General features: G+C 43.3%; 1 protein-coding gene across 1 annotated transcript in view; it reads right to left on the bottom strand.

Moving 5' to 3' along the window:
- Positions 1-15,801, bottom strand: part of LOC121269641 (E3 ubiquitin-protein ligase DZIP3-like) — an 84,583-nt gene that overhangs the window by 45,080 nt on the left and 23,702 nt on the right. The window contains exons 8-14 of the mRNA XM_041174398.1: positions 10,344-10,438; positions 8,809-8,871; positions 7,118-7,172; positions 5,679-5,838; positions 4,636-4,672; positions 3,359-3,491; positions 2,382-2,436 (exon numbers count right to left, since the gene is read on the bottom strand). Coding sequence (XP_041030332.1) covers positions 2,382-2,436; positions 3,359-3,491; positions 4,636-4,672; positions 5,679-5,838; positions 7,118-7,172; positions 8,809-8,871; positions 10,344-10,438 — 598 coding nt within the window. The remainder of the gene's footprint in view (positions 1-2,381; positions 2,437-3,358; positions 3,492-4,635; positions 4,673-5,678; positions 5,839-7,117; positions 7,173-8,808; positions 8,872-10,343; positions 10,439-15,801) is intronic.

Here is a 15,801-nt window from a genome sequence, read left to right as displayed (position 1 = left end):
ATTTATTAGAATTCTCTAAGGATGTAACAAGCAGGGTGGATAAAGGCGAACCAGCAAATGTAGCATATTTAGATTTCCAAAAGGCATTTGCTAAAGTGTCATATAAAAGGTTACTGCACAAGGTAAAAACTTGGTGTAAGGGGTAATATACTAGCATGGAGAGAGGATTGACTAACTAACAGAAAACACAGAGTCGGGATAAACGTGTAATTTTTAGGTTGGCAAACTGTAACTAGTGGAGTGCTGGGGTCTCAGCTCTTTATGATCTATATTAATTACTTGGATGAATGGATAGACTGTATTGTAGCCACATTTACTGATGACACAATGATAGATCGGAAAGCAAGTTCTGTGGAGGATACATAGAATCTGCAAAGGATTATAGATAGGTTAAGTGAATGGGCAAAAAAATTGGAAGATGGAGTGCAATGTGGGAAAATGCAAGGTTGTCCACTTTGGCAGGAAGAATAGAAAATCAGAATATTATTTAAATGGAGAGAGACTGCAGAATGCTACAGGAAAGAGAGATCTGGGGTGAGCTTGTACATGAATCACAAAAAGTTAGCATACAACAAGTAATTAGGAGGGCAAATGGAGTGTTGGCCTTTATTGCATGGGGGATGAAGTATAAAAGTAGGAAACTCTTGCTATAGCTGTACAGGGCATTGGTGAAACTGAGCCTGGAATACTGTGTTTTAGTCTCCTTGCTTAAGGAAGGATATACTTGGATTGGAAGCAGTTCAGAGAAGGTTCACAAGGCTGATTCCTGGAATGAAGGGCCTGCCTTATGAGGAAAGTTTGAGTAGGTTGGGCATAGACTCATTGGAAGTTTTTTTTATCATCCGTTCATGGGATTTAGGCGTCATTAGCTAGGCCAGCATTTATTACCCATTCCTAACTACCCTTGAGAAGGTGGGAGTGAGCTGCCTTCTTGAACCGCTACAGCCCATGTGGTATAGGTATGCCCACATTGCTGTTAGGGACAAAGTTCCAGGATTTTGACCCAGTGAGCTTAAAGTTTAGAAGAATGAGATGTGATCTTATTGAAACATATAAAATTCTGAGGGGGCTTGACAGGGTAGATGTTGGGAGGATGTCTCCTCTTGTAGAGGAATCTAGAACTGGGAGAACAGTTTAAAAATAATCCCATTTAAGACAGGGATGAGGAAGAATTCCTTCTCTCCGAGTCTCTGGAATTTTCTTCTGCAGAGAGCGATAAAAACTGGGTCATTGAATACATCAAGGCTGAGTTAGACAGATTTTTGATCGACAAGGAAATTACGGTTTATGGGCAGGAAAGTGGAGTTAAGGCCACAATCAGATCAGCCATGATCTTATTGAATGATGGAGCAGGCTTGATAGGTGAGTTGCCTACTCCTCCTACTATTAATGATTTTATGATCTTAAGTCCAAGAACAGGTCTGTATTGAGTGGAAATCAATTTGGAACCATCTGGTATACCCAGCTCAGTTACACACTAAAAAAGAGTTACACTTATACAGCACCGTTAACAACCCCAAGACATTGGTAAAGCATTTTACATCTAGTAAAGTATTTTTATGAAGTGTATTTACTGATATAATCTATCAAACACAGCAGTCAATTTGTACACAGCAAGCCCCCACCAATAGCAAATTGATAATGATAAGATAATTTGCTTTAGTGATATTGGTTAAGGGTTAAATGTTAGCTAGGACACTGAGGATAACTCCCCTGCTCTTCCCCAAAATAATTCCATGGGATCTTTTATACCCACTGGAGAGGGCCTCAGTTTAACATCTCATCCAAAACACAGCACCTCCCTCAGCACTGCACTGGAAGTATCAGCATGGATTTTCTGTTCGAGGCTCTGTAGTGGGACTTGAGCCTGCAACTTTCCGACTCAAAGGCGAGAGAGTTACCAACTGAGCCACACTAACAGTAGGTGCTGCCTTTGGTCATCAGGGGCAGGATGCATGGTCGAGTAGGAAAGCTGTTTCCGCTGTTCAGCTTCTAGCCAGAGCTCTCACTGGCACATCCACTTCTACCGAGCTTATGAGCTCCACATACATTTCAGTCAGTGAATAAATGGATTCCCCAGAGTTTATACAGAGGGACTGTATTGCAGTGAATTTTGTGAGCCAGGAGGGATACAGCCAAACATCAGCAAGACACCCGGGAGATTTTGTTATATTTTTGCACAACGACAATACGGAATATGTAAAGCTGTGGGTAAAAGTAATGGGAAAGTGAAAGAGACAGAGAGAGACAGAGAGAGAGAGAGAGAGAGAGAGAGAGAGAGAGACTAAGACAGAGAGAGAACAAACTAGATTCAGATAAGAAATTGGCAAAGGGATTGTGGAGACAAGGTGTGCGCAACAGGCATTTTCTTCCTTACTCACCAAAAGTCTCAAATTTTTTTTCTGTTAAGTTATCCATCAGGTTTTCCCAGGCTGCCTGAAGAAACAAACCAATAAGGAAGCTTAATGATTTGTTTCTATTCTTCTTCTTCAATATTACTTCACTTGGCACCAAAATTATTCATAAAAGGAGACTCCTTCTACCACGGAAAATTCAATCCATACAGAACAGCATTCCATCATACTGGAGAGAGTTTATCAACCCCATTTAGTTTAAATAGCTAATCACCTCCATTAAAATACTGGGAAGAGGAATGCTATTTCAAAGTGTTAATTGTGCATCGGCTGTGATGATCAATAGTAATTTACAGCACAATATCAATTTGCTCCAGGAGGGAGCTTGAGATGCCATTTATCAATGCCTGGGGATTAGGAAGGAAGAACGTGATCGCTGACTGGTAAGAGGATGCAGGAAGTTGCAGTCCCATTGTTCACAACTGGTTCGGGGCCTGCCCTGAATTTATGGAGGAGGAAATTTTTTTAAGTTATCAAAGAAATTCAGTTTTAACAAATCTAAACCTCACCTGAAAACAAAAGTCTACTAAGTTAGATGTGATTCTGCACTTGGACAGCACTTGCTGAACAATCCTGAGTGCACTAATAGTTACACTAACACCCAATTTAAGATAATCAATTGGGCTCATGGCTTGGCTCATTTATATTTGCTAGAAGTGACGTACATTCATATATGGGGAACCGTTCTCTGCAAACAAATGGAACATGTTCAAGTCTAGCCCTTTTTTTGACTTATCCAGGAGCTTGGGGAGCATATAGTTTCCCCATTGCTTTCTCCATGGCAATGCCTTGGCCAATCAGAGTTGACTTACCAACAAATCAGCACCCTTTTCCCCTGCAGTATAAATTGTTATGATTGTTTGAAATTTGGCATTCTTGAATTCGTCCTGTTGAATGCAAGATGAAACGCTTCGGTAACATGTCTCCCTTTTCAGCAACTTTACCTGGAATTCCTCCCCTTTGAAAACCCCGATTGCTTCCTCTCCATCCAAAGATTCAATATAATCTTGGCCATCGTCTGAGTCTGACACCAGCTCAGGGACAGGGCTGTCCTCGCCACTCAGGGTGGTCTTTTTTCTACTGAATAAAGCAAAACAGAGAAAATAAGATGGCAGTAGGGATGAATAATGACAGGGGCAAACGAAATGTAGGAACATAGAAACAGGAGTTGAACATTCACCCACTCAAGCTGCTCCACCATTCAATAAGATGATAGGTCATGTTCCCCTGACCCCATTTGCCTGTCTTTCGTCTATATCCCTGAACAGCAACCTAACAAAAAGATATTAGTCTTGAAAGTTTTAATTGACCTAGCATCCATAGCCTTTAAAGAGAGAGAGTTCCACTGCCTTTTGTGTGAAATGCTTCCTGAGTACACTTTTGACTTTTAGACAGCACCTCCCAAACCTGCGACCTCTACCACCTAAATAAACAAGGGCAGCAGGTTTGAACATCACTTCCTCCCAAGTTCCCCTCAAAGCCACACACCACCCTGGTTTGGACCTACATCGCTGCTCCTTCATTGTCGCTGGGGCAAAATCCTGGAACGTCCTCCCAGAGACTAAAACACTGGCTACCCTTCAAATGAAATTAATTTGGCCATAAAGAGGGCATCTTGAAGAGGTGAACACTGCTTCTATAACAGCAAGTTATTTTGTTTGCTTGTAGTGTGCAGGGGGAGGGGGGGTGAGAAAGACATCCAAAAATAAAATGCCAAACAAAACGAGGGAAATTTAGCTCAAATTGTCCAAATTAGTCATTGGATTAGAGGAATGCGCCTCCTCTTATCGTGTGACCTGCAATAACAATGAGATCTGTAATATTCAACAATTCCAGATGATTAAAAATGAAATAGTACTATAGAAACATAGGAGCAGGAGTAGGCCCTTCCTGCCTGTTCTGCTAATCAATAAGATCATGGCTGATCGGGTTATGGTTTCAGCTTCACCTGCCTGTCTGCCCCCCCCATAACCCGAGAGTGCCTTGTCTATCGCACTGCGTCATCAGATGGAAGTCAAATCGATGTGAGGGGGCAACAGGATAGCACTCGCTCACCTCACAGTTGGTAAAAGCACATCAACTACAGGCATTCAGAGGTCAAACTTGATATTGAAATCATAAAATACATAAATTACTCAGATTTTATTTCAAAATACAATAGCTACCACCTCCCAAAGAATCTATTTGGGAAAACAAATCAAGTGTCGAACACTCCACTTACCTCGAACTGTTCTGCCCGTTTGTAGTTTCCCAGTTACCTACAAAAAAAAAATGAATGTCAGTCACTGCAGGGATCCTGTACTTTCTCAGTGTTTCTGACTATAACATCATCTCTCTCTCTCTCTCTCTCCCCCTTTCCTCTTTTAGGCTGCTCCTTAAAACTGCCTATCTGACCAAGCTTTTTAGTTACCTATCCTAACTTCTCTCTCTTGGGTTCCATGTCAACTTTTGTCTGAATATTCTCTTGTGGAAAACCTTGGGATGTTTTACCATGCTAAAAGGTGCTATATAAATACAAGTTGTTGCTGTACATAGTACTGCTTATTTACTGTCTCATTGTATAGCAAACATGACAAGCTACCGTAAAAAAGGTCAGCAATTCCTTCCTGAGGGATTTCTGATTTTTGTGTTTTGCAGCTTGCTAACCCAGGCAATTCAGTCTTGGGATTTGAGCATCACTGGCAAGGCCAACATTTATTGCCCATCCTTAATGACCCTTGAGCAGGTGGTGAGCTACCTACAGTTGAGTGGCTTGAGGGTAGTTAAGATTTAACCACATGGCTGTGGGCCTGGAGTCACATATAGTGAGCAGAGTTCCTCCCCTGAAGGGCATTAGTGAAGCAAATGGGTTTGTACAGCAATCCAGTAATTTCATGATCATATCCATGAGTCTAAGATTCCTTATTTATTAATTAATTGAATGAATTGATTAATTGAATCTACCAGCTGCCAAGGTAGGATTTGAACTCACGTCTTCGGTCCAGAAACATTACCACTATGCTACTGTCCCACGCGATTTAACTTAGTTCCCTCACACCAATGAGCTCTTACAACCTTCAAACTGTCAACAGGACTGCCTTTGGCTCTTTTTGTGACAACGCGACCTGCCAATTGATTCAAATCACCACTTACTCAAAAAAAAAATCAGGTCTCTTGTCTTCACTGTTGGAGAAGGAAATATTTATTCAGTATCTACTTTAAAATTCTCTCCCTGTAGAATCACAGAAATATACTTTCCAGCAAACTTAAGTGAATATTTATTACCTTTATTTTTCATTTCCACTTGAATTTCGCTTCGCTGTTCCTGCAGCACTATAATGTCACCTCCTCCTGCCTGACAGAGGTCAGCGCCTCTCCTGTTCACTACCATAGCATATTCTGGGTAGCCTGCTGCCAGGAGACCTTTAGCACAGAAGTAATGGCCCTGGGAGTGGAGTGAACAGAACAAGACATCAAGCTAAGGACGTTACTAAGAGAAGGAACCAACATCCAACTGATAATTCATCGGCTGGGATTTTCCGGCCCCCTCATAACGGGACCCATCGTGGAAGATTTGGCGACCCAGCCAAAAGCCCTTTGACCGAATGATCCTAGCGGGGCTGGAAGATCCTGCCTTTAGCCATTTAAGGCACAGAAGGAGGCCATTTGCTCCACTGGTTGAACAATTCATGTGACCCCTATTCTGTAAGGACTGTCACTTTAAGATCAGTTCAACTGAGTCCATGCCGGCTCTCTGTGGAGTAATCCAGTTAGACCCATTCCTCCTAGCCTTGCAGATTTATTTCCTTCAAGTACCCATCCAATTTTCTTTTCAATCATTGATCCTCTTTGATTCCACTGCCCTCATGGACGGTGAGTTCCAGGGCATTACCACTCCGTGGGCAAAAAAGTTCTTCCTCACATTCCCCTTGCATTTCTTGCCCAAAACCATAAATGTGTGGTCCCCTAGTCCTTGTACCATCAGCTAATGGGAGCATTTGTTTTTTATTTTGTCTACCTTATCCAAACCTGTCATAACCTTGCACACTTCTATCAAATCTCGCCTCTATCTCCTTTGCTTTAAGGAGGACAAGCTCAGCTTCGCCAATCTAGCCTTGTAGCTAGAATTCATTTACGTGTATTTAGCTATACAAATTTTAATTACAGCGACAGGGTAAGTTGCACTGCGTTTTTATTGCATGGGTTTCTGCTGTTGCTTTAGGGCTACTTCATTCTGCAAGTTTGCACAAGGAGAAAATTTACATGGCCTTAAAGACAAACTAGCTAACAAAAAGGTGACAGCACAGACATTTCATACCAAAAGGTGAAATTAATGTTCCAGCTTGTGTATAATATTATCTATAAATAATTCATAATTTTCTGTAATAAGTAGTGGGAGGCCCCTTAATATATGAACGGAGGAGTTGAACACACAAAAGCTTGTCAAAATGGCGTGAGGGTTTAATAAAGACTCCTGCTAGGTGATGAAATGTGCCTGATTTGTTTTTTCTTGTTGTAACGTGTTGTTTGTTTTAATCAATGCAAAGCAGTGGGGTTCCAATATCCCCTTTACTCTTCCTCACAACTGTGTCTGGTTCTTCGGGGCAGAGTCAAAGCCCAGCTGGATTAAGGAACACGGGGATAAACAGGTTGGCCAAGCATTTCACCTGTTTAAAAGGTCCCTCTTTGGCGAACAAGCTGTCAACTAAAAGGAGATCGCCTACCTTAAAATAATCTGGTTTTAGAACCGTTGCTCTAACGCTGTCCAGTACTGCCATTCTGAAAGGAGAAAAGAAATTATCTTTATACAGACAAATCAAATGTTTCACTTCAAAAAGCTAACTCCAGGAGAGATTCACACAAATGCTCTGATGAAACTGAAACTGCTCCTAGCACCACACACCTTCTGAAAGGATAAAATGTAAACATGATCTTTTTTTAATTTCTTCAACTGTTTCAAAGATGGACTTGTGTTTATATAGTGCCTGTCATGATCCAAAACATCACATAACACTTTACAGCCAATGAAATACTTTTTTTAAATTGTAGTCATTGTCGGAACATAGAAAATGTGGTAGTTGATTTGTGTACAGCAAACTCCCACAGACAACAATCAGACAGTGACCAAATAACTGGGGAGGCAGTGGAATTGTGGTATCGTCACTGACTAGTGTTCCAGGGACCTAGGTTCGAATCCTACCATGCCAGATAATCAATATTCAATAAAAATCTGGAATTAAAAAAAAGTCTGATGATGATCATGAAATCATTGCTGTAAAACTCCATCTGGTTCACTAGTGCCCTTTAGGGAAGGAAATCTGCTGTCCTTACCTGGTCTGGCTACATATGACTCCAGATCCAGAGCAATGTTGTTGACTCTTAAATGCCCCCTGAACAAGGATAATTAGGGTTGGGCAATAAATGCCTAGCCAGCATTCGATGAATGATCAAAAAAAAAAAATCGGTCTTTACTGATGTTGGTTAAGGTATCAACCAGGACACTGGACAGAACGATCCTGCTGTTCTTCAGAATAGTGCCATGAGATCTTTTACATCTATCTGAGAGAGCAGACTGTGCCTTGGTTTAATGCCTTACCCAAAAGGCAGCACCTCCAAAAGTGCAGCACTCCCTCAGTACTGCACTGGAAGGGTCAGCTTGGAATACACGCAAGCCTCCGGGGCTGGGCTGTAACCGACTACGCTCAGCGTAACTGATCGATTCTAGCCATTTGATGAGTCCGAGCACCTGAGAATGATTCAGGATGGTATGGGGACAGCTCTTTTTATGATTTCTCTTGTGGTGTCAGCAGAAAGTCTAAGTAAATTTAGTGGATGCTTAAAGACCATGGGGGGGATTTAGACAAGTAGCCCTCACAATGCCAACTATTTTATTTCGGCTTCACCATCAACGGTACAAGATCCACGCACTGAAAATGTGCAGTACTCAATTCCAGTGGAAAAGCACAAAGCCATTGGGCCCAGCACCTCTCTTCCCTTCCCCACAGTACTGACTGGAAATAAAGGCCAGGTACATGACTGATATTTTTTTGTCTGACTCGTTTTTATTCTTTTTAACATCGACACAAAGCCTGTCAGTGTTGGAAAAATGGAGCACCTTGCCTGCAGCCAAAACTCCACAGCTCTCTCTACTCTTCCTTCAGGTGATAGTCCCTTGGGTGATGTTCATATGCACAATGGTGAGCAAAGAATTCAAGCATTTTCTACACATTCCCCAAATCAATGCCCCACTTAAACTCCCATAGAGTCAACACATCACCCAAAATTTCCAAAGACAAACCCTCTTCTGCCATCATAGAATATGATGCTGTAAAGTTTGGAAAAATCTATCGTAATGGTCTGAAGCATAAAAATATCACACTTGCTGCAAGGAAAAGTGTCCATGATCAGAACTCACCTGTGATCATTCAACTGCAGGTAACAATAGGCTCTCCGACAATACAAGTGATGATTATAAGGGCTGGAAAAGGAGGGAAATGTAGTATTCCAGTTACTGATAATACATTAACAGTGCAACATCCATTATTTACCAGAACAGAAACACCTCTACCAGTGCCCACACTTCCGAGTAAAGAATAGAATCAGCAGATAATCAAGGCCTTGCATTATGACTTTACACGTACAGTACAGCAGTCCCCAGCTCAATCTGCACTCCTCCCCCACACCCTTAGCTCAATCCGCAGCCTGGGGCAGTCTGCAGGGAGCTGAGCCCCTGTCAGGAAAGGGTCCAGGCTCTGGGCCCAGGTGAAGCCTCGGACTGTAAATTGGCCAGAGGGAGAGAGAAAGAGAGCGAGAGCAAGAAAAGAACAGAGAGAGAAAGAGAGAGAGAGAGAGAGAGAGAGAGAGAGTGGGATTGGAGAGAGAGACAATGTGGGAAAGGAGAGAGAGTGCTAATAGAGAGAGAGTGTGAGAAAGGAGAGAAAGAATGGGAAAGGAGAGAAAGAATGGGAAAGGAGAGAGTGAGAAAAGAGACAGTGAGAGTAGGATTGGAGGGATATATAATGGGATTGGAGAGCTAGAGAGAGAGAGACATAAAGAGATAGAGACAGAGAAAGAGAGACAGAGAGAGAGAGACACACAAAACGTGAAAGGAAAGCAAGCAAAAAGTTGAGCTGAGTTCTAGAAGTTCCATTGGTGAGTCGCAGAAGCCATGCTACTCGGGTCTTGTTTGGGTGATTTAGTGTTATCTAATTTGAATTTTATAAATTTTAGTTTAAGTGATTTATTCTCTTTTGCAAGTTATTCCAGCTAGAAATGCATAGTGCTGCATGTGTACAGTACAGTACTTCAACTTTTACATTGGTTTTTCAGCAAGAAATGTCCCAGGGAACCTAACTCCAGCTTGATTCCTATGAAAACCCATGATTCACTTAAAGTCGTGATTTTCAGGAATGCAACCACAACTTTAAGTGAGGACTTAATGTAATTAATCTTTCCTAATATGTATCTTGCACCTCCATTGTCTATAGCTTTGCCCTGCCCTTCACAAAAATCATCACTTTCACATCACTGGTACCAAGTGAATTGTGAGCAATTTGGCAAACGTTCTGGCTGGATGCTGCAGTGCAAGGCAAAATAGCTCAACTTGGGACAAAGCAATGTCCCTGGTGACTGCCAGGTCAACTGATTACATGCCTGGATGCTGCAAATGGCCTTACTGATCCAAATTAGAAGCAGAAAACAACAAAAAAATCAGCCAGTGTTTACAAAGCATGTGACCTATTTTAAAGTACATGATCATAGACACAGGGTCAACTGCAGAGCACTGCACAATTGAAGAGTCTCTGGTAGTACATACTGTCTACAGCCAGAAATGAAGAAGTACCATTTGGGTGATTACCAGAAGACATCCCAGTGCCTTCAGGAAAGGAAAAGGGGAACCTGGGGTGACTTTGCTTTAAATACTTTGACATTGACAGTGGTGAACTGTACCTGATTTCGACGGCCTTGCTGTATGTGGCAATGGCAGCTCTGAATTCGCTTATATTCACTTCATCTTCACTTTTCCTCTGAAGATTCTCAATCTTCTAATAACAAAACTTACAGGTTAATGTCATGATAAAGCCTCCAAGTCTAAACTGTTGCACACCACTTTACACAGCTTTTGTGCCTTTTAATTATACCTGGAAGGTCCGTGATGGCTCATGGGATAAAAGAGCTAAGCATGGGATGGAGTCAAACAGACCAGAGAGGCTCAGCATGGTGCTAAATGAACTCAACCAAAATGGCAGTAAAAACATTGCAAATGATAGACCCAGTGCAGACCAATTGATGGAGGTGGGGGGCTGGGGGGGATGTGTTGGTGATCAGCAGGGTCAGAGAAGTGAAAGAGGGAAAGGATGGGGAAGAAATTAACCACTGTTCCTGATCTGGAAGTGCACGTGTGTTAATACCAGATAAGGAAGAGATTGGACAAGTGAGAAGACCACTGCCATTCACTTGCCAGGCACATATGGGAGATGATCTAGTACCGAACTGTTGCCGCCTTCATAGGAGGAACAAAAAGAGAAAATTGGAGGTGCTGGGGCTGTGGGGTGGGGGGGCAGTGGTGAATATACACAGAGCTGGGTTTTACATCCATAAATCGTGGGGGCTACCACCACCAATCTGCACAAACGTAAAATACAGTGTGAGGACGCTGGGTCGGCAATACAACGTCATCGTGCCAATCTCAGATATGACGGAAGGTGGTGGTGGTGGGGGGGGGGGGGGGGGGGGGGGGGGGGGGGGGAGACTGCAATCAGAAGCCTGCCCGCCTTTTTTAAATAACCAATTAACCAGCCACAGGCTCGTTAAAGAGCCAAGTCTACATAATTTTTCATTGCCTGCTGCAATGGGTGTTGGACAGGAAAAGGTTTGAGAGTGCTTTACAACGGGTAGGAGGAAGTGGCACAAGGGTGAAAGAAAATGCTCATCACCGGAACCATGCCTGTGTGTATTCTGCTGCTGAAGGTGGCAGCATTTGTGTGGTTTTTGACTTCATTTTTGGCTTTTTTTGAGGCTGCTGTAAGAAATAAAAAGAGATTGAGAGAGCTGGGGGGGGTCTTTAAATTTGTAGCTGTGCTTGACTTCCTGTTCATGGGCGTAACAGCTCTGCCGCAAGACCTAGACTCCTGATTGGGCGCAGAGACCCTCGTCGCACCACTGATTGCCTGCATTCCCGCTGGCCATCCAATGCTTGAGTCGCCGAGCTGAGACAGCAGGGACGAGAGCACGCAGGCCACTCACTTTTCGTTCCACCTCCCTCACCCCACCGATAAAAGTGAATTCCATCCCCTAAAAGATGCGGATACAGATATCAGTTAACAGAGATCTCGCAGCGAAGGCTACCCTGTTCGGAACAGATCAAAGACGATATGGGAAAACTTATTTTTAAAACATAGCGAGTAATGACAATCTGAAATGTGCTGCATGGAAGGATGGTGGAAGCAGATTCAATCGTAGCATTCAAAAAGGAATTGGGTAAATAGAGGAATTGGACCATCTCCCATGAGAGAGAATCCAACCATCGCCCCCCCCTTGATGTTCAATGGCATTACCATCACTGGATCGCCCACTATTAACATCCTGGGGGTTACCATTGACCAGAAACTGAACTGGACTAGCCATATAAATACTGTGGCTACAAGAGCAGGTCAGAGGCTAGGAATCCTGCTACGAGTAACTCATCTCCTGACTCCTCAAAGCCTGTCTGCCATCTACAAGGCACAAGTCAGGAGTGTGATGGAATACTCCCCACTTGCCTGGATGAGTGCAGCTCCCACGACACTGAAGAAGCTGGACACTGTCCAGGAAAAAGCAGCCCCACTTGATTGGCACCACATCCACAAACATTCACTCCCTCCACCACCAACACACAGTAGCAGCAGTGTGTACCATCTACAAGATGCACTGCAGGAATTCACAAGGCTCCTTAGACAGCACCTTACAAACCCACAACCACTACCACCTAAAACGACAAGGGTAGCAGACACCTGGAGGTTCCCCTCCAAGTAACTCACCATCCTGACTTGGAAATATATCGCCGTTCCTTCACTGTCACTGGGTCAAAATCCTGGAACTCCCTTCCTAACAGCACTGTGGGTGTACCTACATCAGAGGGACTGCGGCAGTTCAAGTAGGTAGCTCACCACCACCTTCTCAAGGGCAACTATGAATAGGCAATAAATGCTGGCCCAGCCAGCAAAACCCACATCCCGTGAATGAATTAAAAAAAATCTGAAGGGGGTAAGTTTACAAGGGTACAGGGAAAGAGGAGGGGAGTGGGATTCATTGGATGGCTTCAAAGAGGAATAAAAAAATTCACATGCAGAATGGACCAAATGGTATTGTTTTGTGCCGTATTATTCTAGGTAAACAAAAGGAAAAGGACGTAGACAAACATCAGAAAGCTATTCAGCAGAGTCCCATTAACACTGACTCACCACCTGCACTATTCAAATTCAAATAAGCTGTCGAAAGCACACTCAAAGGGGAGGCAGGGTTCTGAAGTACTCTTGGATCACTAAGAGTTCACTCGATGTTTCTCCACCACCCTGTTTCTCAGTTTTTCACATGTAGGATTAAGGTCACAAGTCATGTCTGAAGCTGAAACAGGGAAAGAAAATATGATTTTTGTTTTAAAGTTGAGCTCCTGGCAACGGATGGTTGTTGCCCTAGCAACAAGCGACCTTGCCCAAGTCTGAGGAGCTCTACACAAGAGGCAAATGCATGACTGAAGAGGAAGTTTTAAACATAGGAGGGATTTTCACAGCACTCTAATTAACTCGATGAAAGATGTTCTTCGGTCTGCCCGAAACTTGCTGGTCTTCCAATGCAGTGGTGTCCCCGACTGAGTGTTGCAAACGGGCATGTTCTAAGGTCCAGGACCATGTGCTGAGGGATGCATCAAAAAGGGGGCAGCTACCAGAGAGGCGCAATGGGGAAAGGTTGCTATCCAAGACCTTTCAGCTATTGTGCACCGAGGAGCTGGGAATTGTCGTTGGGCAGTATGACTCACATTGAATATATGTAGTGAATACTACTTGTATCACAATCGTATTGAAGCGTCTCAGGGTAACATGATCTATGTAAATAACTTAAATACCACTGCACTGTCTGTCTGTAACAACCATGTTGAAATGTCTGTGATGTTCATTGATTGTATTGAAGCACCTCATCGTCTATGTGGAAAACTTAAATATGTGACGGCCATTTTGAAATGTTTTGTAATGACCTTTCAGATATTTTATGGATAAAGTGTATTTTTCCAAAAAAAAACTTGGTTGGGGCAAAAGACTTCTATGAAAATGTTGGATGATGGGTGGGATGAAGAACAGGATTGCAGGGTCTTTCTGAATTCTGGTGACCTATGCAAGATGTGCATCTGTACATGTAAGGTCATGTATTTTGGAAGAAGAGATGAGCAGAGGCAATTTGTACTTAATGGTACTATTTCAAAGAATGTTCAGAGACAGAGGGACCTGGGGAGTTCATGTGCCTAGATCTTTGAAGGTTTTAGGGCATATTGAGAGAGTAGTTAGCAAAGCATATGGGATCTTGGGTTTCACACACAGAGTTAATGAGTCCAAAAGCAGGGAAGTTGTGCTGAAACTGTATTAAGTTCTGGTTTTGTTACAACTAGAATATTGCATCCAGTTCTGGTCACTACAATTTAGGAAGGATGTGAAGATCCTTGAGAGGATGCAGAACAGAGGGTTCCTGAGATGAGAGAATTTAACTACATTTATGTTGGAGAAGCAGGAGTTGTTCTTCTTGGAGCAAATTAGATTGAGGGGAGATCTGACAGAGGTCTACAAGGTCATGACAGGTTTAGATAAAGTGGTCAAAGAAAAGCTGCTCCACCAAAGCTGATGGTACAAGGACTAGCAGACACAGATCAAAGGTTTGGGAAAGAGATGTAGCAGGGGGCATGTGAGAAAGAACATTTTTTTATTTTACTCAGGAATTGATAGTGACCTGCAGGAACTCAGCCTACGAGGGTTGTGCAAGTGGAGACAATCAACGATTTCAAAAGGAAACTGGAGAGAAACTTGGGGGGAAATAAACTCACGGGACTACAGGGATAGAGCTGAGGAGGCAATGGCATAGTGCTATTGTCACTGAACTTGTAATCCAGAGACCTAGGGTAATGGGGAGCCAGTTTCGAATCCTGCCACAGCAGATGGTGTAATTTGAATTCAATAGAAATAGAAATGATGACAATCTTCCACCGGCAGGACAGACCCAACAGAAATGGCTGAAGGCACTGGATAATATTCTGGCAATAGTACTGAAGACTTGTACTCCAGAACTTGCCACGCCCCTAGCCAAGCTGTTCTAGTACAGTTACAACACTGGCATCTACCGGCTACATGGAAAATTGCCCAGGTATATCCTGTATGCAAAAAGCAGGACAAATCCAACCTGGTCAATTACCGCCCCATCAGTCTACTCCCAATTATCAATAGTAGGTCATCAACAGTGGTATCAAGTGGCGCTTGCTTAGCAATGACCTGCTCATTGATGCCCAGTGCTGCCAGGGTCACTCAAGCTCCTGACCTCACTGCAGCCTTGGTTCAAACAAACATGGACAAAAGAGCTGAACTCCAGAGGTGAGGTGAGAATGACTGCCCTTGACATCAAAGCATAATTTGACTGAAAACGGCATCAAGAAACTCTAGAAAAACTGGAGTCAATGGGAATCAGGGGAAAACTCTCTGCTGGTTGGAGTTATACCTAGCACAAAGGAAGATAATTGTGATTGTTGGAGGTCAGTCATCTCAGCTCCAGGACATCACTGCAGGGTAGTGTCCTCAGCCCAATCATCTTCAGCGCCTTAATCAATGACCTTCCTTCCATCATAAAGTCAGAAGTGGGGGTGTTCACTGATGATTGTGCAATGTTCAGCACAATTTGTGACTCTGCAGGTACTGAAGCAATCCATGTCCAAATGCAGCAAGACCTGGACAATATCCAGGCTTGGTTTGACAAGTGGCAAGTACATTCATGCCACACAAGTGCCAGACAATGACCATCTCCAACAAGAGAGAATCTAACCATCATCCCTTGAAGTTCAATGGCATTACCATTACTGAATCCTCCACTATCAACATCCTGGGGGTTACCATTGACCAGAAACTGAACTGGACTAGCCATATAAATAGTGGCTACAAGAGCAGGTCAGAGGCTAGGAATCCTGCGATGAGTAACTCACCTCCTGACTCCCCAAAGCCTGTTCACCATCCACAAGGCACAAGTCAGGAGTGTAATGGAATACTCCCCACTTGCCTGGACGAGTGCAGCTCCCACAACACTCAAGAAGCTTGACACCATCCAGGACAAAGCAGCCCACTTGACTAGATCCACAAACATTCACTCCCTCCACCACCGACACACAGTGGCAGCAGTG

Source organism: Carcharodon carcharias, chromosome 25, assembly GCF_017639515.1.
Source record: "Carcharodon carcharias isolate sCarCar2 chromosome 25, sCarCar2.pri, whole genome shotgun sequence".
Lineage (NCBI taxonomy): Eukaryota > Metazoa > Chordata > Chondrichthyes > Lamniformes > Lamnidae > Carcharodon > Carcharodon carcharias.
Note: the sequence above shows the minus strand (reverse complement) of the source record. Positions and strands in the feature narration are given on the sequence as shown.